General features: G+C 46.7%; 1 protein-coding gene across 3 annotated transcripts in view; it reads left to right on the top strand.

The window, feature by feature from the left end:
- The window catches only part of PPP6R2 (protein phosphatase 6 regulatory subunit 2), a 94,910-nt gene extending 68,560 nt beyond the window's left edge, over positions 1-26,350 (top strand). For 2 of the 3 annotated variants that reach the window (XM_026866882.1, XM_026866889.1), the window contains 13 exons: positions 868-983; positions 2,501-2,586; positions 2,899-2,979; positions 4,869-4,966; positions 7,387-7,444; positions 8,772-8,899; positions 9,820-9,995; positions 11,411-11,573; positions 12,067-12,155; positions 13,291-13,498; positions 16,282-16,305; positions 23,547-23,702; positions 25,154-26,350. In XM_026866882.1, coding sequence (XP_026722683.1) covers positions 868-983; positions 2,501-2,586; positions 2,899-2,979; positions 4,869-4,966; positions 7,387-7,444; positions 8,772-8,899; positions 9,820-9,995; positions 11,411-11,573; positions 12,067-12,155; positions 13,291-13,498; positions 16,282-16,305; positions 23,547-23,702; positions 25,154-25,205 — 1,435 coding nt within the window. In that variant the 3' untranslated portion in view covers positions 25,206-26,350. The remainder of the gene's footprint in view (positions 1-867; positions 984-2,500; positions 2,587-2,898; positions 2,980-4,868; positions 4,967-7,386; positions 7,445-8,771; positions 8,900-9,819; positions 9,996-11,410; positions 11,574-12,066; positions 12,156-13,290; positions 13,499-16,281; positions 16,306-23,546; positions 23,703-25,153) is intronic. The other variant, XM_026866898.1, reaches the window with a different exon arrangement.
- The last annotated feature ends 587 nt before the right edge of the window (positions 26,351-26,937 follow it).

Raw genomic sequence — 26,937 nt, 5'->3', positions numbered from 1 at the left:
TATTTTTGTTTAGTTTGATTCTGACCCACCAATTTTATTCATGGTGGCTTGAGTCAACCTTGCATGCTGCTTGTGCTGCGTCAAGAAATAACAATTTCTGAATTTAACTTCGGGATTTGGGATACTTTAATGTGCATTATGTCAGTCCGTAAGGGCGCTGTATGTCAGAGTTCTGGGCTGCTTTTCACACCTGCCAGTTTAAAGGCAGAAATGCTGTTTCCAAACGTGGTGCTATGAAATTTCTTACAGGAATCTGCCACTAGGATTTACATCTTTCTTCTCAAATCTCATCAGTCCTTCTTTGGATACCGTGGAAAGCAGAATTATTTCAGGCTTTTCATCCCCTGATTTTTAGATTGCTTCTTTACTACCTAGTGAAGGAGAACCAATGAAAATTCAAAGAAAAACGACTTAGGCTTAGTGTTAGCTGCGGTTGGTTTTTTTTTTAATAAGGGGGAAATCTAATGGTTGTAGATTAGTGTCTTTTGTTCTCTTGAATTCATCTGCTTAATACTTCAATTGCAAGTAAAACTCCAGAGCTTTTTCAGTAGTAGTGATGTAAATTCTTACTGCTGTGAGTCTTCTTTAATGGAAATTATAATCAGATTATTTATTTTCTGCAGCGATGTTTCAGTGTACCTGATTAGCTGCTTCTTTGTAACTGGTTAAATTTTATCTTGTGTCTTCCGAGCTGGGTGAGGGGTCTCTTCCCTCACAGGCAGGTTCATCTGCCCGGTGCTGAGCCTGCCGAGCCCCCCTGCCTGCACATGTTGGGGTGCTGGGGAGCTCGGCCTGGCCGGGCTGCGGGGTCTTCTGATGGGGACCCGGGGCCTCCTGGGGTTGCTACTGGCTGTGTTCTCTCTCCAGGGCAGAAGGTGGAATGAGGCGAGGCAACATGGGCCACCTCACGCGGATAGCCAACGCTGTGGTACAGAACATGGAGAAGGGCCCCATGCAGACTCAGATTAGTGAGTTCATTAAAGGTACAAGCTCCTTTCTCCTTCCCCTTCCTTTTTTCCCCCTGATTAAATAACCCATGCAGGCCTTTTGGAGAGACTTTTATTGCGTGAGGGTCCCTTTTGGAATGAAAAAAATTTCCAGTTAAATACCACAGTTTCCCATAACTTTAAAAAATATTTAGACCAAATTTGGATGCTCTTTGTTTTCATACAATTTGTTGGAGCTGTTTTCGCAACCAGAGACTGAAGGTGTCCTTTTTGTGCTGAAGAATGCTGCTTTTCCACTGGATTTATCTGTACATTTATAGTACTTATTTACAGCATTCTAGGGTGGTGTTTCTGTACTTCCTTATTCTCACACCTGAGAGGAAGAGACACACCAGAATAAATGATCACAGAGGCCCCCCATCTCCGCTTTGTCAGAGATATTCATGTTGCCAGGCTTTGTCCATCGTGTCTTCGTTGGACTTTATTTTGAGAACTAGTTCTATCTGACATTTTTGAGTGAGAGGAAAAAAGATTTTTCCATCTGCATCTATTAAGGGAAACAATGAGCACAAATACGATTTGCGTTTCCATTTTTGGCCTCTAAGGAGCATATCAAATGGTAATACAGTCACTTGGTGTGTTGTCATGTCTACGTGAAAACTGAGAAATTATAAATATTTTAGTAAAAACTGCAAGTTTCCCAAGTCCTGGCTATTTCTGTTGTTTCACTGGACTGGGTCTGGCTGGGGTGGAGATAACCTGATTCATAGCAACCCCGTGGTGCTGTTTCGGATCCGTAACTAAAATGCTGTTGATACCACACCACTGGTTTTTGCACAGCCCCAAGGCTTCCTCTTCCACCCGCTCTGCCCTCGCAGCGAGTAGACGGGGGGTGGACGAGAGGCTGGGAGGGGACACAGCCAGGACAGCAGTTCCATGCCACGAACGCAGCAGTAGGACTGGGAGACAGTCTGTCCGAGGTGGCTCCTGCTCAGACTGCCTGAGCGTCGCTTGGTTTGGTTTGGGGTTTTTTTCCCCTCTTTTCTCCACATATTAAACTTCCTTCATCTCAACCCGTGAGTTTTTCTTGCTTTTGGTCTTCCAGTTCTCTTCCCCATACTGCTGTGGGGTGGAGTGAGCAAGCAGCTGGGTGGGCGCTTACCTTCTGGCTGGGGTCAACCCCCTACAATCACCGTGAAAGAAAAGAGGAAAAAAAAGTAGAATGAAAGTCACAAGTATGCTGGTTTTCAGAAAGTTGTAGTGGAAGTCTTGTCTCTTTAGCCAACTGTAATTCCACAAGTGAGTTAAGATTAAGACCAGTAATATCTTACTGGCCTAATGAGAGATGCTCCTTTCTCTGCAGAATTCACCGTTTTTAGCAAATCACAAGTAAACTGTAATTCCCTTTGCAGAGCGCCTCTGTAACGCATGCAGTACTTGGCTCACGTGCAGGTGTATGTGTCTGCTCAGAAACGTCCCGTGGGGCTGAATGACTGGCTTTGATCCCTCCTCCCCAAGCTGTGGTAATCTTTTCAGTGACCTTTTTATTACAGAGCTACCCGAAGATTGTAGAGGGAGATGGGAGAGTTTTGTAGAAGAGACGCTGACGGAAACAAACAGGAGAAATACAGTGGATTTGGTGAGAACAGTGATACTGTGCATGTTTCACAGAGGCCTGTTATCTTCTGGACTTTACGCTGCTGGGGTATTTTCTTCCTGTGCTTGTTTGTGTGGAGTAAGCTTACAAGGGCAGAGTGTTTGCGGAAAGCACATTCCATAGTAGTTCTTCAAGCAGCAGCACCTCTGATACATGTTGGCAAACTCTAGTCCACGTTTCTGTTACCCTTGGGACCGTTTCTGCCTTCTGAGGAGTCTGGTCTTTGATTGTACGTGTGGAACAAAAGTATTTGAGCTCTCTTAGCTTTCACTTGTGCTTATTTTTGTGTTTCAGGTGAGCACTCATCATCTGCACTCTTCCAGTGAGGATGAAGACATTGAGAGTGCTTTTCCCAATGAACTTTCTCTCCAGCAGGTGAGCTGACAACACGCTCTTCACTGTTCCCGGGAAGCTCGTGTGTCTGATGTGCCCTTAGTCCATCCTAGTACAGAGCTGCTTCCTCAATTCTTCTCTCTTCAGTTCTTCTGTGTTTTTCCAGAATAGTTACTTACATGGTGTGTCCTCCAGTTGGGAATAAATTTGGCTCAGACCTCAAGCAAGTCCCAGATCCGTGCTGTGCCTCACATTTCTGTGTGGCACTGCCCATTTCTTGCTCTTTTGCTGGTTCTGTCCACGCCAGGGGACGGGGTGGTGCTGAGGTTGTAGAGCAGCTGCTGTGAGTAGCTGTAGCTGCCAGGCAGCGAGGCAGTGTGCATCTCCTACCTGTAGTAGCACTGGTGCTGATGGGGGGTGTTCTGCTTCCTCCTGGACTATGCAAACTTCCAGTCAGAACTGGAAGAGCTGTGCTAAACTGTTAGCAGTAAACGGCCTTGACTTAGGAAGAAGGGGAGGAAATGAAGGGTTCACTTGCATTTAGCAAAGATCTCAGGATCCTCAGAATCTGAGGTAGTTTGCTAAAGGTCCATCAAATATATGGAAGGTGCTTCTCGGGATCAAATATTTAGACAAGTTCTTCCAACCTTTTTTGATGCCAAGAACATAAAGAGCATTAGCAGAACTTAAAAGTTTCAACCTATTTAGTAGGAAGCTACCTATGGGTAGTAAAAAGACAATTTCAATCTGAACTCTAGTAACAGGTAAAAATGAGCTGAAAAGAGTTTTTAGTTGTTTCTTTGAGTTTATATTTTTGTCCAAATTAACTGGCTATGCTGACATTACAAATGCTTTTCCTCAGCCAGTACTTAGAAAGTGCATTAAAAAGGGGAAAATGCCTTTTGTTGTGACAAGTATCGATAGAAATATGGACAGGAGCCTGCAGAACTCCTCAGGCAGGAACACAGGTAGTTGGTATCACCCACAGAGGAGTCACGACAAAGTGCAGCTGCAGAGACGCGTGTTTGAATTTCTCAGCTGTAGCTGGAGTGGGCTCCCTACTAGTGTTCAGAATTATTGGCCAAAGAGGAGAATTGATCTGGGGGGGGAAAAAAAAAAAAGCAACACATAGGAGCAAGTGTGAGATTCTTTCTGGAGGCAGAAGCAATCTTTCTCATAAATAGAGAATGAGGCACGGATGAGTAGGCAGGAATGTGACCAAAGGCGTATCTGGGCAGTTATCTTGGGGCACAAGCTGGAAAACAGACCCAAGCTGCTGCGGGAAACCAAACATCCCGGTGTTTGGGAGTGTGATCTCAAAGACATGGGGAGTAATTTTTCCATTCTCCTTGGTGAATGTCCAGTTGGAGGCGGTGAACTTCAAAAGTGATTTGCATTAGCAAAAGGTGAGCTAGAGGATAGTAATGAGAGTCATCAGAGGGGTAGAACGTGACATAGGAAGGAAAGGTGAAAGGATTTGGTGCACTTGGTCAAGAGAAGACAAGATGACGTGGAGACGTAGGCCTCATGCTCCAAGGAAGAGGGGTTTAGAGCCAGTGAAAAGTACCTTCTTGATGGCCGTGGTGGGTTTTGAAGTTGCAGGAAAGTAAATTTCAGATTGCCTCAGAGGAAAACAAACAAATGAAAAACCCCCATACAGTGTTCTAACAGAATATTGAAGCCAGCAAATGGTTTTCTAGAAAAATTTCCTAACTCTCTTTGGAAGAAGTTAAGAGCAGATCAGTAAAGCGTCTGTTCAGGCCTTGCAGAAGTCTCATCCTGCTGTTGAGAAAGGGGGTTGGAGAAGGTGGTTTCTCAAAGTTTGACTGTTTTCTGTGATATTAGTGCTTTTCTAGAAGATGTATTTTCAGCCAGCTTAGCTGAGTATCTTGGACACGTTAATGATGGCTCCTCTTGCGTTCCTTGCTCAGGCCTTCTCCGAGTACCAGATCCAGCAGATGACAGCGAACTTTGTGGATCAGTTTGGCTTTAACGACGAGGAGTTTGCAGACCAGGATGACAACATCAAGTAAGTTTATACAACTTCAGGAGGCTTATGTGTAGCGTTTAAGCCTCTTTGCTCTAATCTTTCTTCTTCTGGTTCGGGTTTTAAAATGAAGCTCACGGTATGACTCCTTTGGTTCGAAACAAAGGACTGATCAACGGCTTGGAGAGCACCTGACTTTTTTTTCTTTTTATAGGAGTACACCCCAATCTCCAAAGACAGTTGTAGAACCGAGGAAAATTACTTCTTAATTCTGACGAGAAACATTTTTAATAAAACACACAATTATTACCCAGCCATATTCTAGAATAAATTTAATTGCACGGAAAGCAAAGCATTAAAGCTAACTCTAGGCAATTATACAGATAGTCTCCAGTGGCATTAAGTCCTTATTGAAATTAGGAGTAGAAGGAATCGTGTTCTGATGAAGTCCATGGAAAAATTTAGCCATTTTCTCTCTTATGAAAAAGGAAACATGGATAATGCAGGAGCAAATAGCAGTTCAAAGAAGGCAAATATAGGTGGATTTAATGTCATGCGACTTGCTGAATTCCGTGTCCAGAATTTGTGCTGCTTTTACAGGAGAACTCCTGTAATCTAATTAAAACTGCAGCTCATCTTCTCACCTTAAAGGTTGTAGCTGAGGCAGTTCCTGGGACTGTAACTACCCCGCTTGTCCATAATGGCTCAGGAGTTGTAACGATTTAGCTGACAGGTGGCTGACAGAACAGTGCTGCAGGAGGACACCCCGTGCCTTCCCTGCTCCTCGATTCTGCTCCCTTTCACCCTGTGGCCGTGTTTGTCTCAACCAAAACAACCGTTTCTCATCCTGGGTGGCGGGGAGGGCCGGTGGCAGGACTGGCTGCAGGGGACTGCAGCACCCTGGCGTCCTGGCAGCCCGGAGGCCTGCGACGCTGCATAACAACATCTTCGGCTGCTCCAGGGCTGATGTATTGGGGATTCTCTTGCTGGTTTGGCTCGGACTGTATTTTTAGCAACTATGGGCTCTGTGAAATACCTTAAATGAAACGACAGCATGGCAGTAGTTTGGCTGCTTCAGATTTGCCTTCGAGCATGAGTCAAAGTAGAGAGTCGTGAGGTCCTTGGGGCCTTGGGAACTCCACCGAGGTGTTTGCCAAATAGTTGGGAGCTGTCTTCTAACATGGAGAAAGATTTTGGAGTCTACCTTCCCTGTCTTTTTTCCTGACCATTGTAGATGTCAGAATAAGGCCAAAAAGTTCCAGGTTTGAGTGAGAGTTTAGCTGAACGTGGATTGTTTAGTTCTACCCGTTTTTAAAAACTAAAACACACTTTCAACTTCTATCAGATAGGAACAAATACTGGGGGGGTGAAGGGGAAGAGTTAACTTCTGGGAGGAGCTGCTGAAGGAAACTAATGTCCATTCATGAAACTCAACAAAATCTGTGACTGGGGTGTGGTAGGCTTCTCTGTGGTTACATAAGGAGGGATGTGCTGCAGAACGGTCCATGGTTGTGCCCTCTCGTCTGGGCTCCAGCTGTTGCAGATAGGAATTTGAATATTTTAAGAAGTATTAATTCTGTTTCAATGTCCTGGTGATTTACATGACTATTTTTTACTAACTGAACAGTCATCTTCAAAAAAAACAAAAAACAAAACAAAACAAACAAACAAAAAACCAAAAACAACAAAAAACCAACCAAACCCCACTGTTTAAACTTAAAGCTATGTAGATATAGTGAAAAAATACTGCATTAGTAGGTGGGAATTTGTTGACCTGTAGCACCCTCTGCTGTTCTTACAAGAGATTCTCTTAGATCTAAATCACGAACTGGGTTATTGAATGATTTTCGGAGTGTCTTTGTGACGCGTTGGGGTTGTTGAGCTGCTGGTGCACTAAAGATTCCCGAAGTTAATGTTAGAACAGGCAGGTGCCACCCCTTTGGGTGTGTCTGGACATACGCCCGCCCTGCGAACCCAGTATCACTCCTGGGTCAACGTAGGGCTGGAATCCCAGAGCAGCTGGGTGCAGCTCTTTCTCTTTTTAATTAATTATGAGTTTGGGGCTTTTTTTTTCCTCTAAGGTTTGGTCCAGCTGGAGAGACTCATTGAAAAAACTGAAGATAGCCTTTATGCTACATAGGTACCATGAGAGTAGCAAAATAACAGCCAGACATGACATAGCTGGGGTTGCCATGAAGCCCCAAAATACCTTATCAACAAGATCATGACAAAGGTTGTTCATTCAGGTATCGAATCAGACCTAAGACTGAAAATCTGACATAATCTTTGAGATGAAAGAGAGGAAACCATTGTGTGTAATATTCAGGGAACAAAGGCAGAAGGCGCTGAGTGGCCACATGAAGTGTCTCGGTGGTTTGCTGTCCTCTGGGCTTGTGCTGGGGATGCAGAAGGGCTTTGTTACTCTGTGCCATCACTGAAGTGTCTTTCCCTTCTTTTTGCAGTGCTCCCTTTGACAGGATCGCAGAGATTAACTTCAATATAGATGCAGATGACGACAGTGTAAGTGGGTATTTTGGGATATTGCCAAGGTCACGTTGTCGTTTTGAAAGAAGGCTTGGTGTGTTGTGTTGGTCGGTGGAAAGGTGTCTGTGTACTCAGTTAAGGACCTCAGGGCATTACATGTACCCTCAGAGAACCTCCCTACAGTTCATAGCTTTAGCGAGGACCTTCAGAAGTAGGACTCTACGCTGCAGAACTCTTTCTCTCCCTCTCTCTGCAGTGTGAATCTCTTGTCCTTGGTTTTACTTTGATAATCTTTCCATACACAGACTAGGAAAAACTGTAAATAGAGAGGACTGGGTTTCCTCTAAATACTGCCACGCTGTGTCTTGCCTTTTCTGTTTTGTGGACCTAATTCAGTACTTACCAAAGAACCTGGACAGTGGCTCAAAGACTCCAGGCTCATCTCCTGGACAAAGCTTGTTGTCAATACTGAAGGCTTAGGTTTCTTTAGTCTTAAAATATTTTCTTTTTGACTTAAACAGCACTACAAAGATTTTTTTCTTCTCTCTTCTGGCCGCTCTAGACTGTGCTCTACAGATACAGAAAATCTGTTTTCTTTTTGAATGTGCCAGCTAAGCCTTCAGCCCCCAATAGCTGGCTACATGCTTATAACTTGTTTTTTTTCCTGAGTTTTTTTGTGTGGTGGAATTCTAACACACCTGTTGGTTTGGGCTGGGCCCCATCTGCAAGTCCTCACTTACTCTTTCAATTGAGGGATCCCAGAACGCCCAGACAGAGCCTTTGTGTGTTTACACAGACACCTCGCTGTCCTGGTACCTGCAGACTCCTTTCCAAAGTGGAAGGCTGTGTGTTTGAAGGGGAGTTAGGTGTTGTCCTGTTTGCTTAGAAGCTCCCTGTGGTTCTGTTGGGGGATGAAGGCACCGAAGGAGGCGGCACTGGTCTGGGCAGGGCAGTGGGCACACTTGGCGTCCCTTTGGCGTCCCTTTAGCCTCCAGAGTTCCACGCCGGTCCCCTTGCAAGCGTGTTCTGAAGGGAGCTGTTCCCAGCCCCCTCCACAGGCGGTGATCTGTGCCCCTGTGCGGGGTGCGGAGGGAGTGCTGAGCTGCCTCCTGCTGCGTTGGCAGCAGCGTGGGCTCACACGGGGCTCTGCTGCTTTCTTGGGCCGTGGGGTGCTTCTGGGCCGACTGCTGCGGGGGCTCGGCCCTTGCTTCCTGCGCGGCTGGGGACGTGACCTGAAACCACTGCCACCCCCTTCTGGTGCTGTTACCTACAGATGCTGCTCGAGCAACCCCTCGTCACCAAAGTTCTTGTTTCTGTCTCCAGAGAATCAATGGAATTTGATTTCTTTTTAATGCTGTTTCAGCCCAACGCTTCCCTCTTTGAAGCCTGCTGCAACGAGCGGATCCAACAGTTTGATGACAATGAGGAGGAGGAAGATATCTGGGAAGAGAAGGAGATAACCTATGCAACCCAAGTGAAATCAAGAACACGGTAAGGTGAAAACAAAAGATTGATTTCTTTAATTTTTTTTTTCCCCTTCACTAAATGCCATGAAACTGTACATTCCAGTTTAGTGCATGCTTAACTGCTTTTTATTTATGTGCCGTGGGGCTTTTTTCTGGCATAAAGCAGAGTGCTTTCCATGTCATGTTCCTGCAAAGAGGTGGTAGTTGGTCTTGAATGTGAAACAAAGATCCAATCTAAGGGAATGCAACACCTAATTATGTCTCTTACCAAAGATATTTTAAAAAACTCCACCATTAGAGATAGAACTTAATTCTTTCCTCCTATTTGGAGACGAGGAGGTTGAAATTGTAAAACTGAGGGTAGCAGACAGTATTCTTTTTCAGAACGTTAAAAGAAGAAAAGTAATGTTTTGCATGAACGAGTGACCTCATGTGGTGCATCTCTGGCACTGCAAATCACTTACAATTTTTCGTCCCTTTGATATAGCCGGTTATTAAATAAAGTTACCTCTGTAATCCTAAGTCTGAAAATGTGATCAGGTGAGACAGGAAGAATGGCCAAGACCTTAATGGTTATTTGCCTTGTGTCAATGAACTGCACGTCCTGCTCACACCCAGAATTGACACCAGCCTGGTACTCGCTCCACTCGTTTGTCTGCTCCTGTCACCCTCCAGCCCTGAATGTGTCACTGCAGCCTGTTTCCCATCACAGCTCTGCAGATGCATTTGGACAAGTAAAGCACCTAGGGACGGGAGTGGAACTGTCCCGAGGAGTGCCTGCTGCTGCTGAGCTCTGTGTCTTCTGGGGAAATCAGCCCTGTGAAGGGCACTCAGCATCTCTCGGTCGGCTCACAGTCTGTGCTTTCTCCCGGTGCAGGGAGGAAGCAGGTGAGGGGTGGACTGGCTGCCGTGAGGGTTTTTCTCATTCTGAGTCGTGTGGTTTAGATTTGGAGCGTCACAGACCTCAGAGAGTTCATCAAAAAGTGATCTTGAGAATGGAGATCACGACGGCAGCGTGGACTCCGAAGAAGAGGAGGAAACAGAGCAGCAGCCGCCTCCTTCCTCAGCAAACAGCAACAAGAATAATATTTCTGAGCAGAAAGACTCTGACTCCTCTGAAGGTAAAGAGTTTCAAACAGCATCATCCCGTGTGCGATGAGATCTGTAATTACCTCTGCAGAACAGCAGTTTGCAAATTGCCAAGTTTCTGTGGCTATTCTGTAATTCCACCCGGGCAGGTGGGAGTTTTTGAAATATTGGTGAGGTTGAGCCCTGCCCGGCTTCTTCAGAGTAGCAGCGTGATGCTGCAGCTCTGCTGAGAGCCACACGGGTACAAGTACAACACTGCTGGCTCTTCTAGTACAGATACTGCTGAACGGAAGGGCAGTGGAGGGTTATGACGTTCAGTCCTTACATTCTGTTAGGAGAGTTTTATGCAGACCCTTGCCAGGTATCTCACACTCTGTGTATCTGCCTTTTCTGCCGGGCTGCATTTCTAGTTTTAGGTAGCACGTTGTAAATCCATTCGTACAGTGCCTGGAGGAAGGCTGCAGAGGGACAGGGTTTTCCCAGATCCCAGTGCAAATAGTGCTGTGTAAGTTAACAAGACACGGTGTTGTCAGCAGAACAAATTCAGCCAGCTAAACAAAGGGACAAAAATGTTAACGTTCATTCCTTGCTTGGTGCAAGCATTGTCAGTTTAAAAATGTTTCTTTTTCTAGGGGGTGTCTTTGTACTATAACTGTGAGCATAATGCATTCCAGTAATCAGCTCTCTACCCCCATTTGGTAGTGTCAGATGTTTTGAGTTCTTGTTAGGAAGAACCATGATAAAAAACACAAATGGCAACCCGTGGATAGTGTACATCTGTTCAGTTACCCTTCCAGAGACCTTGGTTCAACTTCTGAGTGAGTGTAGACTCGGGGGGTCTCTCCTCCTCTCAGTTTTGTTGCCTGCAAATCAGATTGCAGAACAGACCTCTGCAATCCTTTCTTTTTCTTGAGACAAGGTAATGAAAAGTGCTTTTTAAAAACCTGTGATTTGGGGGAATAGAAGTATCCTCTAATGAAAGGGGAGTAGGCTGGGACTGTAAAAATCAAAATTATGTTCTTAGTTTTGCTGAAGATCACTTCTGTGGTGTTAAACATTTTAATCCATGTGTCAATTCCTTACCTGTAATTATCAAAATGGAACAGTTGATGATTGAAACGGTTGAAAGCCGTGCCACTTAGCTTTTGACAGGAAGGTAAGGTACTTGGAGTTCAGCTGAAAATCACTGGCTCAAAGAATGAAGATGTTCATAATGTCATTTTTCTGAACTGACACGTCTCTCGTGTGGATAACATTAATATTTATCAGAAGAGGGATTTTGGAGCTGGTTGTCTGTAACCCAGGAGGCAGGCAGCTTCCCGTAGCTTCCGAAGGAGTGCCAACGGATGCTCTGTCGTCTTTTGCCTCTGGGATCACGTCGAGTGTTTCTGGGATGGCCGGAGGTTCTGCAGACTCGTGTTCCACCAGTGCACTGTTCTGCCTCCAGGGTCCGGGTGGACAGCGGTGTTCGAGCCCGTGAACTCCAAGCCCCCCGCGCCCTGCGTGGCCATGGACGTTGGCTCGAGCGTGTGGGACTCGGCGGCCCCGGAGAGCACCACACCGGAGGAGAAGGGCTGGGCAAAGTTTACAGACTTCCAGCCTTTCTGTTGGTAAGAGGCACACGTTCCTTCCATTGCTCTGTAACTTTGGAATGAAAGAATATTTGAAATACGATTTGATGGAGTACATTGACTAAAATCTTTTCTTCTTCTTCCCTTTCTTTTCCCCTCGCTACCCCTTTTATTTTTCAATATTGGCTGAGTTTTCTGGATCAGGGCCTCAGACTTTCCTCTGCCTCCCTGTGCTTCTGACCTGTGTTAGTGTTCATGTCTCATGACACAGGAATACTTGAAGTGTCATCACTGCTGCTACACTAGGAGTATAAAATCAGTAAATGAACGTGGTTTTTAGAAGTCACAAATATTTATGTAAAGAAAGGGTAAGGTCTTGTGATGTAGGGAACAATATAATAGCCCTCATGGTATAGGGGATAATGTAATAATTATATATATTCTACATCCCCACTGTAATTATGGGGATATTTGGAAGCACAACCAAGATACCTGTACTTCATTCTCAAGGCTTTTTCCCCCCCTGCTTTAGCTCAGAATCGGGTCCACGATGCAGTTCTCCTGTCGACACAGAAAGCAGTGATTCAGATGGAAACCTGAAGCAGAGTCAAGACAAGAACTGTAAGTGAGAACATTCCAAGACAACACAGATGTGTTATTGAAGCTGTTTGAAATCTTGCATAGCATACCAAGCCTGCGAGGGACAGTTCCCTCCAGTGTCACTTCCCTTATCTTACCTGAAGTCTCTCTTGTACAGAGATCAAGCTATTAATGTAGTAACTCGGAAATCCTGATGTTTGATGGGATAATATTATTCAGCAAAAAAAGGATTAAATTTAAGTTAGTGAGAGTTGATGTCACAGAGATGGTTCATTTGTAAACTCTTCACAAGTCCTGTTTTAACTGTATGCTTGAGTATAAAACTACTTGGCAAAAATTAAAAGGATAGGGTAAGTTACACTGGGTAATTGTGCCAAGCCAGTTGGTTAACTTTGGTCTGATTTCTTTCCCTTCTCCTTTCTGAGCAAGGAAAAATACAATTTAGTGAAGGACTTTGATGGAACTAAATTAAACTTGTGTCTATAATAACCACTGAAGGGGGGATGCTGCTGGAAGAGAGAGCACGGTACCTCTGCCCCATGTGTGCTCTGCAGCTGGAGATGCAGTTCAGGAGAGCTCAGGCTGTTTGGGGTGACAGTGTTGTGTGCCCACGTTGTTTGTGTGCCCAGTGCTGTCGGGCGCTGGCCCTCACACCAGGAGGGGTGACAGGTACCAACCTGGGGAAGAAAAACTTCCTGAGACTGCAACACTTCTTACCACTTCCACGAGAGGCTTTTTCCTTGCCAGGCACGCACCTGGAATCCAAACCAGTGAACACCTCAAAAAGCTGCTTAAATTATACCACAGCGAGTTCTGAGGGCGAAGTGAAGTTAGCAGGGACCCCAGGGACTGTTGTAACTCTCCGTTCAGGCTCATCACCATTCAGCAAATGAAAGAAATGGTCTCCCCTGCTGTTTGTGTTAAACACAGACGGGAGGTGGCAGGTGGAGAACACTGATTTGTGGGGTTGTTATTTCTCCTTCCTTGTAAAAAATAATATTGCATGCTGTGGGATCTGATCAGAAACCATCTTCTCAAAATCTGCAGTAGTTGTAAACCCTCCCTTGTACACCACCCTGCTTACTCAGGGTCATACCTGGGGAGGTGTTCCCATGGTTTTGTTCATTTTGCAATGTGAGTTGTTCCTTTTTCTCAGTCAGCGCTGCCTCTCCCTGCGTTTGGAACGTCTGTGTCACGAGGAAAGCGCCGCTGGTGGCCTCGGACAGCAGCTCCTCCGGGGGCTCCGACAGCGACGAGGAGGAGGACAAAGCCGATATCGTCACGGAAACCATCAGCACGGGCTCGGGGCAGGAGACCGTCAAGCTGACTGTGGATGCTAAAAACGAGAAGGCTGTTTTCACCAGGTGCGAAAGGGATCTCCTTGGGCCGGGGTCCTGCTCTGCGTTTACCCCTCGTGTGGCTCGGGGATAATGTGTTACGTGTCCCTTCCAGACAGCGTGGGTCCAGGTGTCCCGTGTGAGGGTGTCCTGCAGCTTTCTTGTCGCAGGGGTTTTGTTGTAAGAAAATACGACAGGTTTATTTTAAGAAAAGTGTGGCTGATTTTAGCTGCCGAGGCCTGTCGCGGGCTCGTGGCCCGTCTGTGTCGGGCTGCACAGGAGGCCGGGGCCGGGCTCGGGGCCGGGTCAGCTGGCCCAGGCGAGCGGAGCGAAGCCTCACGCGGTGGCACCTGCAAGGTGTGGCACGGAACCCGTGGGTGCTGCTGTGGGGGGGACACTTACACGCCTCAAGCTGTCGTTTTCTTCTCAAAGTAGTACATTATAGACAATAAATGATGAAAAATTCAAAATGCCAGGAAAGGTCCAGCAGATCCTGACATCTGTTACACTTTGGACAGCAATTTGGGTGGAATCACAGTGCTCGAATCTGGCCATCTTGAACAATTTGAGAGGGAAATTGCATTTCAGAGCAGTAAGCATCCAGTTCCCTTTGGTGCATCCAGAAGGTATTACCCAGTTGTAAGATACTTGTTTTTTTTTCCTCGTATTCCTTACAAATATATAGGGTATGATAGTTGCAGCCCCTGTGTTTTCTGCATCTGACTCAGGAACAGGTATTTACTTTTTGTGATGTGACTTTCTTGGGTAGTCAGTGTGAGCACGTTGAGCGCCTTTGAGTGGGTGCTTGGCACGTGCCCACACCCCGCAGATAGCTACTGGGAGTTAAAAAGTGGTGGCTGAGGAAACAAGTGGGCTCACAGCACTAAGGGAAAGGATGGAGGCAGTTGGCAAAGGTCCGTTCGGTTACGCAGCTCTGAATTGAGTTTTTAATAAGGTGGCTTTTTTATTGTTGATGCCCACCTCCAACGCCCTTTGGTGTCCACCCTCGGAAGGGGTGAGATCCCTGGGATTCTCTGCTCCCAGTGATGGCACCTGAGAGCTGGGCTGCTGGAGGGAGTTAGTTTGTACACGCAGGGCTGGCTTCACCAAAAAATGAAGGCTGAGGAGAATAAGAATACTGCCTGCTGTGCTAAAAGCAGCATCCCCTTTCCAGTTTTCTGTGTACTTGAATTATGTCTAATTAAACCCATTGGCATGTGTATCTAAAACAAAGTCTGTGCTCCAGATGATTTTCCTCTCTGCTGTGAGTCGAGCAGCCTTACACATGTGACTGCCTGGATTCACAGTAGCAGTGTAAATCTTACTTGGCACGTTCTTACATCTTCCATTCATTTCCTAGCAGGTAGGAATTTTTTTTTTTTTTTCTGATTTGGCTGGCTAGATGTTGTGGGCCATGCTGCTGTTTTCAGGCAGCATAATTTAAAATGTGTTTTTCTCTCTTCAGTGAGAGAAACTCTCTCTAGAGCACTTTCAGTAAGGACAAGGCTTCCAGAACCTGCTTGGATTTGCATGATTGCAGTTCTACAAAACTAATTCTGTTTTGGCAAAAAAAGTAAATACTTGAGTAACCACAGTCTCCACTTTAAAGGTGTCTGGCTTTCCACAGCTATAACCATAGCCAGCAATCAAAGTAGAAGCTGTAGGAAGACAGAAACCTGTTAGAAGGATGGTGATTTCAGCTGCTCCAGGTCTGTTTTGGAGCCAGGTGTCTCCTGGTGTATGAGCTGCCATCTTGACCAGTGATGATAATGGGAACTTCCCAGTATCCTCAGCTTTCCCAAACCAGCCTGCCTTCTCTTGGAACAGGTGCAGTTAAACAGCCAGCAGTGAATATATTCACTTCTTACCATGTGCCTTAATGATTCCAAGGAGATGAAATATGCTGAAAGTTTAAGAATATTTTGGATTGACTGTGTGCTTCTTGATGACCTTCTACGAGCACTTCCCCAGAAGTGCTAAACTTGTACCAACCCACATGCTATTTCTGCAGAAACAGGTCTTCCTTCTCCTTCCTTCCCCTCCCTGCAGTACTGAAACCTACAGCGGAGACCTTCGACACTCCTTGAGCCACCCAGGGACTCTGTAGATTCTGCGGTCACCAGGGACGTGCAAGCTCCAGATGTGCAGGGCATGTCCCTAAATGCCCTCCATGATCATCTTCTCAGCTGCTGACGCTCCTGCCCATAGCGCCCCAGAATTTAAACTCTGGGAAGTCAATGATTTGTCCCTGCATGGTGCAGTAGAATGTCCCTCGTGGCAGCTCTGCTTAAACTGTGACTAAGAACATGGGTTACCTTAAACGTCATACTGAAGAAAGTGTTTCAGATGTCTTTAGCTAATTTCTCTACTTTAAATGTATTTAGCTAACTTTCTTTCCCACACCTAATTCTATGTGGTAGTTTCTTGTGAAAAAGCAAGTCGTTTTGCAGAAGTTCTCTGACTAAAGTGCTTCCAGTATTGCCAGCTCCCGATAACTTCAGAATTCATATGTTAGGCTTGAGAAAAACTTTTTTTTTTTACAGTGTATTGAATCTTTTGCTTTTTGGGTATATTGATCTGAATTTTATGTGGAAAAAGCCGTATTCACTGACTGTACTCTTTCAAATAGTTTTTTGACTGTTCCTGCATGTTCTGCTGGCAGGAACAGCGCTTGGGGATACGGTTGTGAAGTTAACTCTTTTGTCTGTTTTTTCAGCAATCTTTACTGTTTTCTTTCTCTTCCCTTCTTTGCTTTCTCTCTATTTCTGCCTCTCTCGCTGCCCTTCTCTCTTGCTGTGGGTATTGCTCAGAGTATTTAGACCTGCAGTCAGAGGGTATGTATGACACTGACCTTCTCAGGGTTCCAAACATCCACCTGACAAGTAGTTTCTCCCATTTGTTACTTCATACTGGGCTGGAAAAAAAGAGCTGTTGGGCCGTTGGACTGGAAAAGCTCATCTTTTCACAGTCAGCTAAAACAGATCCTAGAAATTCGATTTGGAAAACCTGAATTTGAGGTTGTGTGTCTTTGTGCACGGTCAGCAGAGCCAGTGGCGAACCATTGAAAAGCAAAATACAGTGTTCAGTCGTTCCACACATCGTGTCCTTGAGCTTCTGCCATTCCACCTGTTTGTGAGCTCTTTCTGCAAATAGGATTTTTTTTTCCCCCCTTTATTTTAAAAGGAAAGGTTGTGCTCTGGTCAGGATGACTGTAGGACAAGCCCGGCCGACTGCAGTTTGCTAAGGCACACGCTGCTGGGCTCGCTCCTGCGCTGCCTGGGGCAGTGGACAAGGCTCTGGAGACTTTCTCACAACAGCACTAACAAATATGTCACTTGTATGCTGGAATACACCACAAAGTAATGGTTGATGTGTTTTCCAAAGGCTTTTTTTTAAAAAAAAAAAAAAACCCACTTTTTTCTTTTTCTTTCTGTTTTAAATTGTGGGGTTTTACTGATGATTTTCTATAATTCATCCGTACAAATGAATTTTCCCAGTCACTGCACAAACCGGCAAAAATCTGCTGTAATTTCCAGATGACTGAAAAAAGAAAAAAAAGAAAAAAAAAAAAAAAAAAGAAATTCAGTGTAAATAAGGATGTCTCATAACTGTTTGGTTTGAAGAGGAGCACGGTACAGCAGACAGGCACGCTTTCAGATCCGGAAAGGACAGAAACCCCCTCCTGACGACTCAGAGCAGGAGCTTCAGGGAACGCGGCTCTGCGGGGGCCTGCAGCCTCCTGGGGCTGAACGTTCGGAATTGTAAGCTGCGTGCTATTTTAAAATAGTTGTAATTACAACACGTACTCATTTAACTTCCTATATTAATAATTAACAATGTCATTTTAACAAACTTTTGAAAGTTTTCTGCCTCTTTCGTAAGCAGGCGAGTACCTGTTGTGTTTATCTGGCAGCACGTGCTATCGGGCTGTGCTTTTTGCCAGCAAAGTGTAATATCCGAGAGGCTCAGCCCGTTCCCGAAGCTGCTCAGAGCGAGCTGGGAAGGTCTCAGAAGTGTCTGCGGGGCTCTGCTGAAGTCGCAGAAGCCGTCGAGGACGGGGACGGGCACACAGAGCAAACAGTCATGAGACCTGCACCGGGGGGGCGGAACGGCGGGCACAGGAGCGGGCGCACCACGGGCAGTGCTTCTTGTGGGAAGGGACTTGCATTTCTGGGTCTGTGTGGAATTAACCCAGCATAAAGAAGAAATGCAAAAGCTTATCTCAAGTATTTCACTGCTGAGTTGTTCAAATAAGGCTTCTAAGCAGCTCCTTAAAAGATGAGCTGTGCTTAAAAAGAAATCCAGCTTTTGCTGTGTATGGTGCTAGTGGGCTTGGGATGTTCTTAACTTTTAATTTCTCTTTCAGTTTATTAACTTCACCTGCAATGCTTTTTTTCCCCCTTTAATCTTTCTCTTTCTTTTTTTTTTTTTAAAGTGGTTGAGTATGTTTATTGTCTACTTCTCCCTAGTGCCTCCTCACCCCAGTAGCTTGGATAAGCAACTGAAAAAGGAAGTCTAGAGGGGAGGCTGGAATCCATCTGAACAGTAGTGCTTGCTATCTGTTAAAAACAAATATATTTCTTCTGTGTCTGTGTGATGCCAGTTCTCATTTAGAACATTCTTCAGCTTTGGAGGCAGACACTGTAGGTGCTGCAGCGGTTTTCTTAGAACTGAGGTGAAAATGAGACACTTGCAATTTCTGCATTTTGCAGAGATTTCTCCAGTTTTCCTGCATTACAGTTTCTGTAAAAATCACTGTAAAAGTCTCCTCTCCTTTCTGCTCATCCACGGTTCTGGGACAAAAGTACTTAACTTTTGTCCTAACAGCAGTGACAACCCTAAATTGCTGAAATAGCTCAGAAATAGCAGCTGGCAGTGGTTCCTCCCATTGCTCTGGGCATGGGGGCCGGGGGTTCCCCCCCCCGGGGGTCCATCTGGGGCGGCCGTTGCATCGGCTGGCACTGAGCAAGGAGTTTCGGTGCAGCGCCCACTTACACGCAGCAGAGAAAATAATCCTCCAGTTTCCCAAGCTGAATGGAGTGACATTGTCACCGTGGATGTTTTGAGCTCTCCCATCGGGGATACGTTTCTCGTTTCTGTTTGTCTCGCATGACGCTCGGTTTCACCATTGCACGTGATGAGCATGAAACGTCGGCACGAGAAGCGGTTGTCTTGCTTGTGTCTCCCCTTGCTGCCTGACCTCAGAGGGCTGCTGGAATGCTCTGAACAGATGATGAGGGGAAGGGAGCGTGCTGCGGGAAATGGCATGGAGCACGCGGCACCGTTTTTGTAAAATTTGGCTGCATGTCAGCGTATATTTGTTCAGAAAGATGCATAAAAGTGACTGACATGAGCTCCCGTTTCACCAGAAACCTTTCCAATCAAACATGAACACTTAGTACAATAATGGGCCTAGATGGGATCTTTTAAGCTGACAGAAGTGTTGGCCTTTTTAATTAAGATTGCACGTAAATTGGGAAGCCAGACCTCCCATGCTGTGTGACTCTGTCTAATGAACAGCCAAGCAATACTCGGGGAGTGTGCTGAGGAGCGTGGCTGGAGCGTGGCTGCCCTCTTTGTCTTTCCGTTGGTCCTTCGGAGCCTGGTTTTGAAGAACTTGCCTGTGGGCTCAGCATGAGACTTGTGTTTATGCTTTCATACCTGCCTTGCTGCTGTGTTTATAGTACCACTGTTTTACCTAGTGTGTCTTCACCCTGTTTTGTTGTCTGTGATACTAAATGTTTACCAAAGAGACTAGAGGATATCTAAAGTGTATCCCAGGAGCCACAGTAGTGAGCTTCAGAGGTGGGTAGACCTGCACTCTAAGGCTGTTTCAGTATCACATCCTTCTTCCCTGCAATACCTAAAGCTCTCTGGTCGTTTGGGACTGCAGCCCGAATTCTTTATCGACCCTTTGGTCGTGAGACATAGATCCGTTCTGCCCTTAGCGTCAGGAGGAGCTGTACTAGGTGCTGCAGCCCGCGGGTTGCCATCGGGTGCTGCAGCTCAGAGTCAGTTTGGCCTTTCAGAGCCACCAGCAAAGCTCTTTGGTGTAATTTTGTCTTGCCAGGTCTGAGAGGCTCTCGGTAAACAGAGCCCTGGGCAGACAGGGTGAGAGCATGGTGCGTTTTGCAGTAGTGCTATCAAAAAGGAGTTTGCAGGGTGAAACTGGGCAGAAGAGTTGTTCCAAAAATCACACCGCTGAAGGATTTTCTCTGTAAAGCTGGTGGAAATGTACAGGAAGAACCGAATTGTTATCAAAAGTTAAGCGAGCTCCTGACATTTACATCTTCATAAATAAAGAGCGTATCGCTTTGTTTGAACTGGGTATCAGTTTTGATACAGAACGACAACTTCGCGATGATGAGGTGTGAAATTTGTTGAACCCTGTTTTTCAAAGAAGACTTCAGGACGATAGTTGTATCGTTAGCTTGAGGAAGCTTTGCATTTGCAAGATTTTGGCTTTAGAGCACAGAAGAATGAGCACCCGTTGTGTAGCACCTCAGATCTGGGATGAGGGTATCGAATATTCTTGGTCTCATGTTTTGCATGAGAAGGTGACACCTTCCCCAGAGGCGGCTGGAAGGGTTTTCTCAAGTCCCTTGTCTAAAGCAACGTGTGTGCTTTAGGGAGGGGTCGCTGGAAGCCTCCCTGAAACCAGACACTGCTCTGTCACGGCTTTCTGTGGCTGCTTCTCCCCTGGTGGTTGACGTGAACAAAAAGCTGTTGGCGTTTCCCGGTGGCGAGGCAGTGTCTGTACCTCGTGTGTGCGTGTGTTTTGCACAGATACTGGTGCTTTCACCACAAGTGTTTCCGTAGCCTGCCTCCTCTGGTACATCTACACATCAGTTAATGTGAAATAACAGCTTTGGAAGAAGTAGCATTTTAAATACTTATTAGCTTAAAATGATTATTGTAATTTATCACATAATCATTCAATCCGAGTGCTTGGCAGTACGCGTCACCCAGAGATGTGGTTGTACCTGCCTCGAGGAACTTGCTGCCTTAAAAAACGAACCATAGAGGACGTTTAAGATATGAAATACATCAGGTAACACATCCCGAAGAGCAGGAGAATGACTGAGTTGTTTCCCTTTCACTGTCTTTGCCATCCTCTGCCGTGCTTCACGGCAGTCTGTGAAATGTGTTGTTGGAGGCTGTTCCGAGTCCGTCACCCTCCCGGGACAGTGGCCACAGCTCACCAGCCCCACGGGGAGGTGGCCCTGGCAGGAGGACTCTGCCTGTGCCTGGGACAGCACACAGGTGTTTACCCTCCCGGAGACTCGGGCTGGTTACCTGCCTGCTCTCTGCCCTAACTGACCAGGCAGACCACTGCTGCCCCAATGTTCCTTCTGCCTCTGGACCCCACAATTATCATCTTGAAGTTCTCCTGCAGGCGCCCCGCTGCCCGAAGGCCAAGCAGACTCTCCTGTGGGGGATGCTTCGAGCTGAGCCGTCACACCGCGGTGAAGCACGCCGGGGTAGCGCTGCCGAGCCCGTGCTCACCAAGCACCCAGGTGGGAGAACACCCCCAGGCTGTGCCAGGGCTGTCCCGGAGCAACCACCCGGGGATCAGGAGGCAGCTCCGACTTCATGCAAACTCTGTTCTAACCTTTTAGACGTGAAAGTGGCTGAGCCTAGTAACGCAGGTTGTATCCTCTAGTCTTACGTTCTGCTGAGACTGAAGAGTTTGGACGTTCAGCTTGTGCTGGGGTGGCGAGATCCCTCAGGAAGCACACTGCAGGGCTTGGAGAAAGAGAGGAGTTGTAACAAGTGACCTCTGGAGCAGTATTTACAAACTCGGCAGTTAAGCTGCAGAATTGAGCTGTGGTGTTGAACTTGGTGAACAGAAGGGAAAATTGTCCTGGCTCTGGGGTTGGAAAGCCCAGTGGGCATGGCTGTAGGTGACATTTACAAGTGCGTTGTGCTGAGTGCCTGTCCGTGGTGAAGAAAGACAGCTCTGGACAGACTTACGCTTGGTGTTGGAAAATTTGTACGAGTGGCTTTGAATTGGAGCTTAAATATTCCTGATTCTTTCTGGAGCGGGGAAGCATTAGAGATCTGTTAATGAGGAAGGGTCTGCAGTAGATTCAGATGTTGTTGCTGATAACTCTCTTCCTTAGCCTGCCTCGACCAGCCTCCTGAGAGAACAGTTGTATCCTTGGCGGGTAGGGCTCGTGCCGGATGGGTGTTGAGGGAGCACAGCTGGCCAGAGGAGTACCAGTGCAAAATATCTGTAGGTACGAGAGTTTATTCTAGGCTAGACTTAGATACTGTCATCAGCCCTCCTGCCTGGGTCACAGTTTTCTGTGTTCTACACAAACTCCCTGTTTTGTTTGACCCCGTCGGTCTGGCCTGGAAGAGCCTCCTGCAGGGGTTTGCGTGTCCAGCTGTGCCTTTCCGTGAGCCTGTTGAAGAGTTTGAAAATTTCCATGCCCCCCTTAGTGGTCACGTAACCTCAGGATTTCATAACGCTGGAATCCTCGTGTCATGGAAATTTTAGGGATTGAATTGAAGAAGTTTATCTTTGAGCAATTTAAATCTCACGAGCTCCAGTTTCTTGTGTGGGAAGCCATTTTCTAATGACATTTCTGGCAACTTAGTTCAATTCTCTGCTGTCTCATCTATCCCCTGCTGTCTCTCTAAGGTGTATTTTTGTACTTGCAGTATTTCTTTTTAAGAGCATGTTAGCCCTTTAGGAAGATAAATGTTTTGATCTCATGACTCTTCATTTTTATGTGTTTTTTTTCAAGAGCACACAGAAAAGTAGCTACAGAAATAGAACTTTGATCTCAAAATCGCTGTCACATGTCTTAATTACCAGACTGTGATTATATGTATGCATTATAAACTCACCCCGCAGCTGGTGACAGGATTCCAGCTCGGTCATCTACTGAGCTTTCCTTCCAATTTTGCAGGCTTGCTCTCTGAAAGGAGAAGAAATTGTTCTTGAAACTGGGGCTGAGTTATAACTATGAGGAGGATCATTCCCATGCAAGCTTGTCCTCTGCCTTAGAAGGCAAAAAATAGAGATATTCGTGGAAATCACTTCTCCAGTTAGAAATACGAGTCTTTTTAATACAACCTGAGACGGTTTTGAGGTTTTATGCTAGCAGGATTTTTCCTTTTTCAGGATTTGAGCTTCTTTTTTTTTTGTAGGGAGACATCATTGGAAATGTTGTCCCTCAGGCGTGGGATCTGTCGTCTGACGTGATACTGAAAGCGAGTTAATTTAACCGTGTTTGGCTTCTGAAGTTACCATTCCTGAATCTCCAGTCAACTTTTTCTTCCTCAGGATTTTAGGTTCTGTACCTAAATTTAAGTCTTTTCTAGGTGCACACAGAGGTATCAGGTGCTACTTGGGAAAAACTGGTAGAGCAGAGCCACGTGGGTACCTGTGTGAGATCAGAAATGCACTCTGCCAAAACCAGCAGTTTAAGGAGCAGCAGGCTTGGAAATCTGCTTGGTGGCCTTGGGAATGGGGGGCAGTCCAGGAGAGGTGGGCTCCTCCAGCCTGCTTTGCCCCCGAGAGGCTGGACCAGAGGGTCTCTGGGGTCCCTCCAGCTCGGGCTCTCCTGTGGTCCTGTGTTCTGGCGCTGACAGTCTCTGCTCACTGCTGAGACAAACAGTCTGCTTTCCGCTCCCCGCAGCACACTTGGCTTTCTGGACCCTCTGAACTTGCAAAGTCTTGGCCAAATGTGCTTCACGTTTGCATCCTTCTGCTGTTTGTTTTCTGCGTGGGTCGGTAGGAGAGCACACTGGCAGAGGTGGTTGCAGAGGGTGGTAAAATGTTGGATTCCACGGGGAACTCTTAGGGCAGATTTTGCTGCAGGAAATGGGAATGCCTTTCTTGAGGAGCTGTTCTTGTGCATATTTGGTGTCTTGTTGATTTCTAGGAAACAACCTCCAGGATACGTACACTGCTTTTTAATTCCAGTTTACTTTCAGTTCTTAGTCCTTTATGGGATTTTTGTGGCCTGTGCTAGGAGAGGAGGAGGAATATTTTTTTTTCTCCGTTGGAATTTAAGCCCCATTAATTGACGTTTTAACATGAACTTGAATTCTCCCCACACAGTGATGCAGACTGCATGGTTATTGATAAGCTGGCCATCACTGACATCGGAACGACAAAAGCACCCAAACCCCTGAACAATGTGGCCCAGCACTCGGAGGAGCTCCAGAACACTGCTGCTGTTGTCACAGCCGTCACGGAAACGGCCACAAAAGACAGGTGAGATGGTTCTTACTGGGTCAGTAAATGTGGTGGTTGTACCGTGAGGGTGCAGCCAGAGTTCCGCATCTGAGCGTCTCGGGGTACGTGACGCTGCAGGTCGTGAAGAGCTGCTACTGCCATACGCTGCTCATACCTTTCAGCTTCCCAGAAGCACTGTCAAATGATCAGTTTTATTTACAAAATGGACTCTCCATTTGTTACTCATGCATAAGTAGTACTCAGCTAGTGTGGGTTTGTGTGTTCAGTGAACGTACAGACATTTACAGGTAAAATATTATGGGGAAATGCAGGAATGTTTTGATAACTGAACCTGGAAGGGATCTTAAGGAGAAATTATATTAATAATTTTTTGTGAATGTGACAGTTTAGGTCTTTTTTAATATGGAAACTAATTCTTCTTCGGGTCTAGTGCTCTCACCTCCACAGCTTTGCTCTGGCTCCTGGTTTTGGCCAGAGAGATGCGTGTCCATAACCAGGTGCCTCTGCTCTGCCTGGGCTAAGGGTGGCTCCATCCTCCCGGAGCAAACTTGCTGTTAGATTAAATCTCAGACGTGGTGCTTAGCTGAAGCCACACGTCTGGGCCATCCTACGGGAATTTCTTCTGTGAGGTACCATGGTGGGAGGAGGAAGCTCTAATCAGCACTTGGAGCTTTGTGCAGCCGATGGGCTCCGTTACAGCTGGTCCCTGCTCCTGGCACTGTGGCCTCGCACCTCCCTGGTACAGCCACTGCTCTGTGTGTCTGAGCCCGCCATTTACACCACCTCACACAGCCCCTGTGTGTCTGAGCCCGCCATTTACACCACCTCACACAGCCTCTGTATGTCTGAGCCCACCATTTACACCACCTCACACAGTTCTAGTGCTGGTGTAACTCACACTGGGGAGGAAGTCGAGCATCCCATCAGGTTGTTGTTCTGGCTGCTGCACCCCGGGTGCTGTCAGGGCTCTGGGTGCATCAGCAGGCGCAGGGAGTTGAGCTGGGGGATAAAAACCCTGAGAGCAGGAGCCTGAGAGCCTGGCCAGTGGCCATGTCCCGGGGTGAGACGGGGAGTCGAGTCAGCAGAGACCTAAACCCCACTCCCGGGCTGGGGGGGAGGCCCCGGGTGAGGCTGGTCAGGCCACCTCCGTCAGGTGGAGTCGGGGCCCTGGTGGTTGTGTCACAAACTTCTGGTTCAATAAATTAATCAGTGTTGTGTAATCAGTGGTCAACGCTGACTTCTCAGTTTCTGTTTTGATTTCTAAATGTAGCGTTTTGTAACGGACTTGGAGGAGGCTCTCATTAGGAAGCAAATAATGTTTTAGCAGACAGAAGAAACAAAGCTAGAAGAAGGATGGCTCAGATAGTGCCAAAGAGGGAAGTTTCCAACCAGGATGAAAGTCGGCTTCAGGAGCGACGATGTTCCAGGAGTCACAGGTTTCTAATCCTCCTCTTTGGGTTTCTCCTCAGGAAAGAAGAAGTCTTGCCCTGTGCTGAAGCCACATTAAATGGCCCTGCTTGATGAAACAGATGCAATGGGACGTGTGTGATCCAGGCCAGGCTGCTACCTGGTGATGCAATTTGTCAATTTTTTTTTTTTCATTTTAATTTTATTTTTTAATAAATGCTGCATTGATGAGAGAGCTGGCATTCAGGACCAGACATGCAGTTTCAACACCAACAATCTGTTCTGAAAGACACTTGCATTGTCTAAATGTAGCATTGATCAGTTAGTCATCACAGGAATGATGGGGTTCTTCCCAAGCAAGCCTTCTGCCTAATTTTAGTTCCTTGTCCCCTTCCCTCTCTCCCTTGTTTTTGTTTTGTATTTGGGGTTCAGTCCTATTTTCTTAGTGTTATTGCACACAGTATTCAGCTTCTCTTCAGAAAGGTAGCAGGTCTAACGCTGGGACTTGGACAGTGCACAAGAGTCCCGCAGTCGTGTGACCAAAGTTCCTGATGGAGCTGTCTTTGGGCAGCATTTGCACCGCTTTTGTATAGCAATAAAGCCTTATCAGAAACATTTCATAGGAGGAAAAGATGCAAACACTTTAAATGGGATGAAGCAGGGAGGGATTTTATTTTACATTTTTGTGGGGTGGGAGGGAAGTCGTTGGCATTGTCCCAAGCCAGAGGCCAAGTAGCTAATTTGCTGTGATGCTGAACTGTCTTTGAGAAACGGGAAGTCTCTGCGTTGGGGTGAATTGCTCGGTGCTCTCCCCTCTGGAGACGCAGCAGTTGGCTGCCGGTTCGTGGGGCAGTTAGCCACTGGCCTCTCTGCCCGGGCCATCAGAACTCAACTCCCCGATGTTGTCCTCCCTTGGCTGGAGAGCACGCCGAGAAGGTGGCATGGTGTTTGCCAGCTGAGAGGCTCGTGATCCACTGGACTGCTGCCGTGCAGGAGCGAGAGCAGATATGGCACAAACAGGTTATCAGGTGTTTGCTGGCTTTTTGGAGACTAATGTATTTTCAAATTATTATGGAAATCCTTTTCTGTTTGTTTTGTTCTGTTTTTAAAGTTTTTAATGGATGCAGGAACAGCAACACTTTTGCACTTTGTACCTAGTGACAACATTGGAGAGTGAAACGGCCCCAGCACAGGACTCCTGCTGTTACTCCCCAGGTAGTCAGTCACGGAGAAGTTTGGGGCGGGGGGGCCGGGGGGGACACTCGTACCGCTGCCTGTCGAGTGACGCAGTGCGCAGAACCGGCCTGCGCTTCCGGCTGCCCGGGAGCAGGGTCAGGTGAGGGTGTGTACTCGACTCTGGGACAGAGGATCTTCCCGTAGGCGAAGGACGACCCGCTCTGGGCAGCCCGTCCCCGTGCGATGTGGGGCTGCACGGGGCGGTGCTGGCCTCTGCCCTGAGCTTGTTCCCGGGCCGGCCTCGTGCACATCGAGCATACGGGTGTAGATGTTGGGCCACTTGCAGGAGCTGGCTCGCGCTGGGGAAGGCAGGTGGCCATGGCCAGTGCTCCAGTGCTTGTTCTCAACCCCCTGTAGTCTAGATCCGGAGCTGGGCCCGCTTTTGTGTGTAAGCTGTATGCTGAAACCCACCTGTCAGATGTTAAATGCCGCTTATTTTATTAGTCCAAGACCTAAGCTGGAAAATCATTCACTTTGGAATAAAAGCATGAAGCTTGACACATAGGTAGCCAAATAGCTTATTTTCAGATATATTCTCACTTGTGCATAACGAGGGACTTTACCCTGTGAGTATGAAAAAGTACCTCACACAGATCTGTTGTTACGAGCA

This window comes from Athene cunicularia (assembly GCF_003259725.1).
Source record: "Athene cunicularia isolate RWA chromosome 1 unlocalized genomic scaffold, athCun1 chr1_part2, whole genome shotgun sequence".
Classification (NCBI taxonomy): domain Eukaryota; kingdom Metazoa; phylum Chordata; class Aves; order Strigiformes; family Strigidae; genus Athene; species Athene cunicularia.
This window is presented reverse-complemented; position numbering and strand designations above follow the sequence as displayed.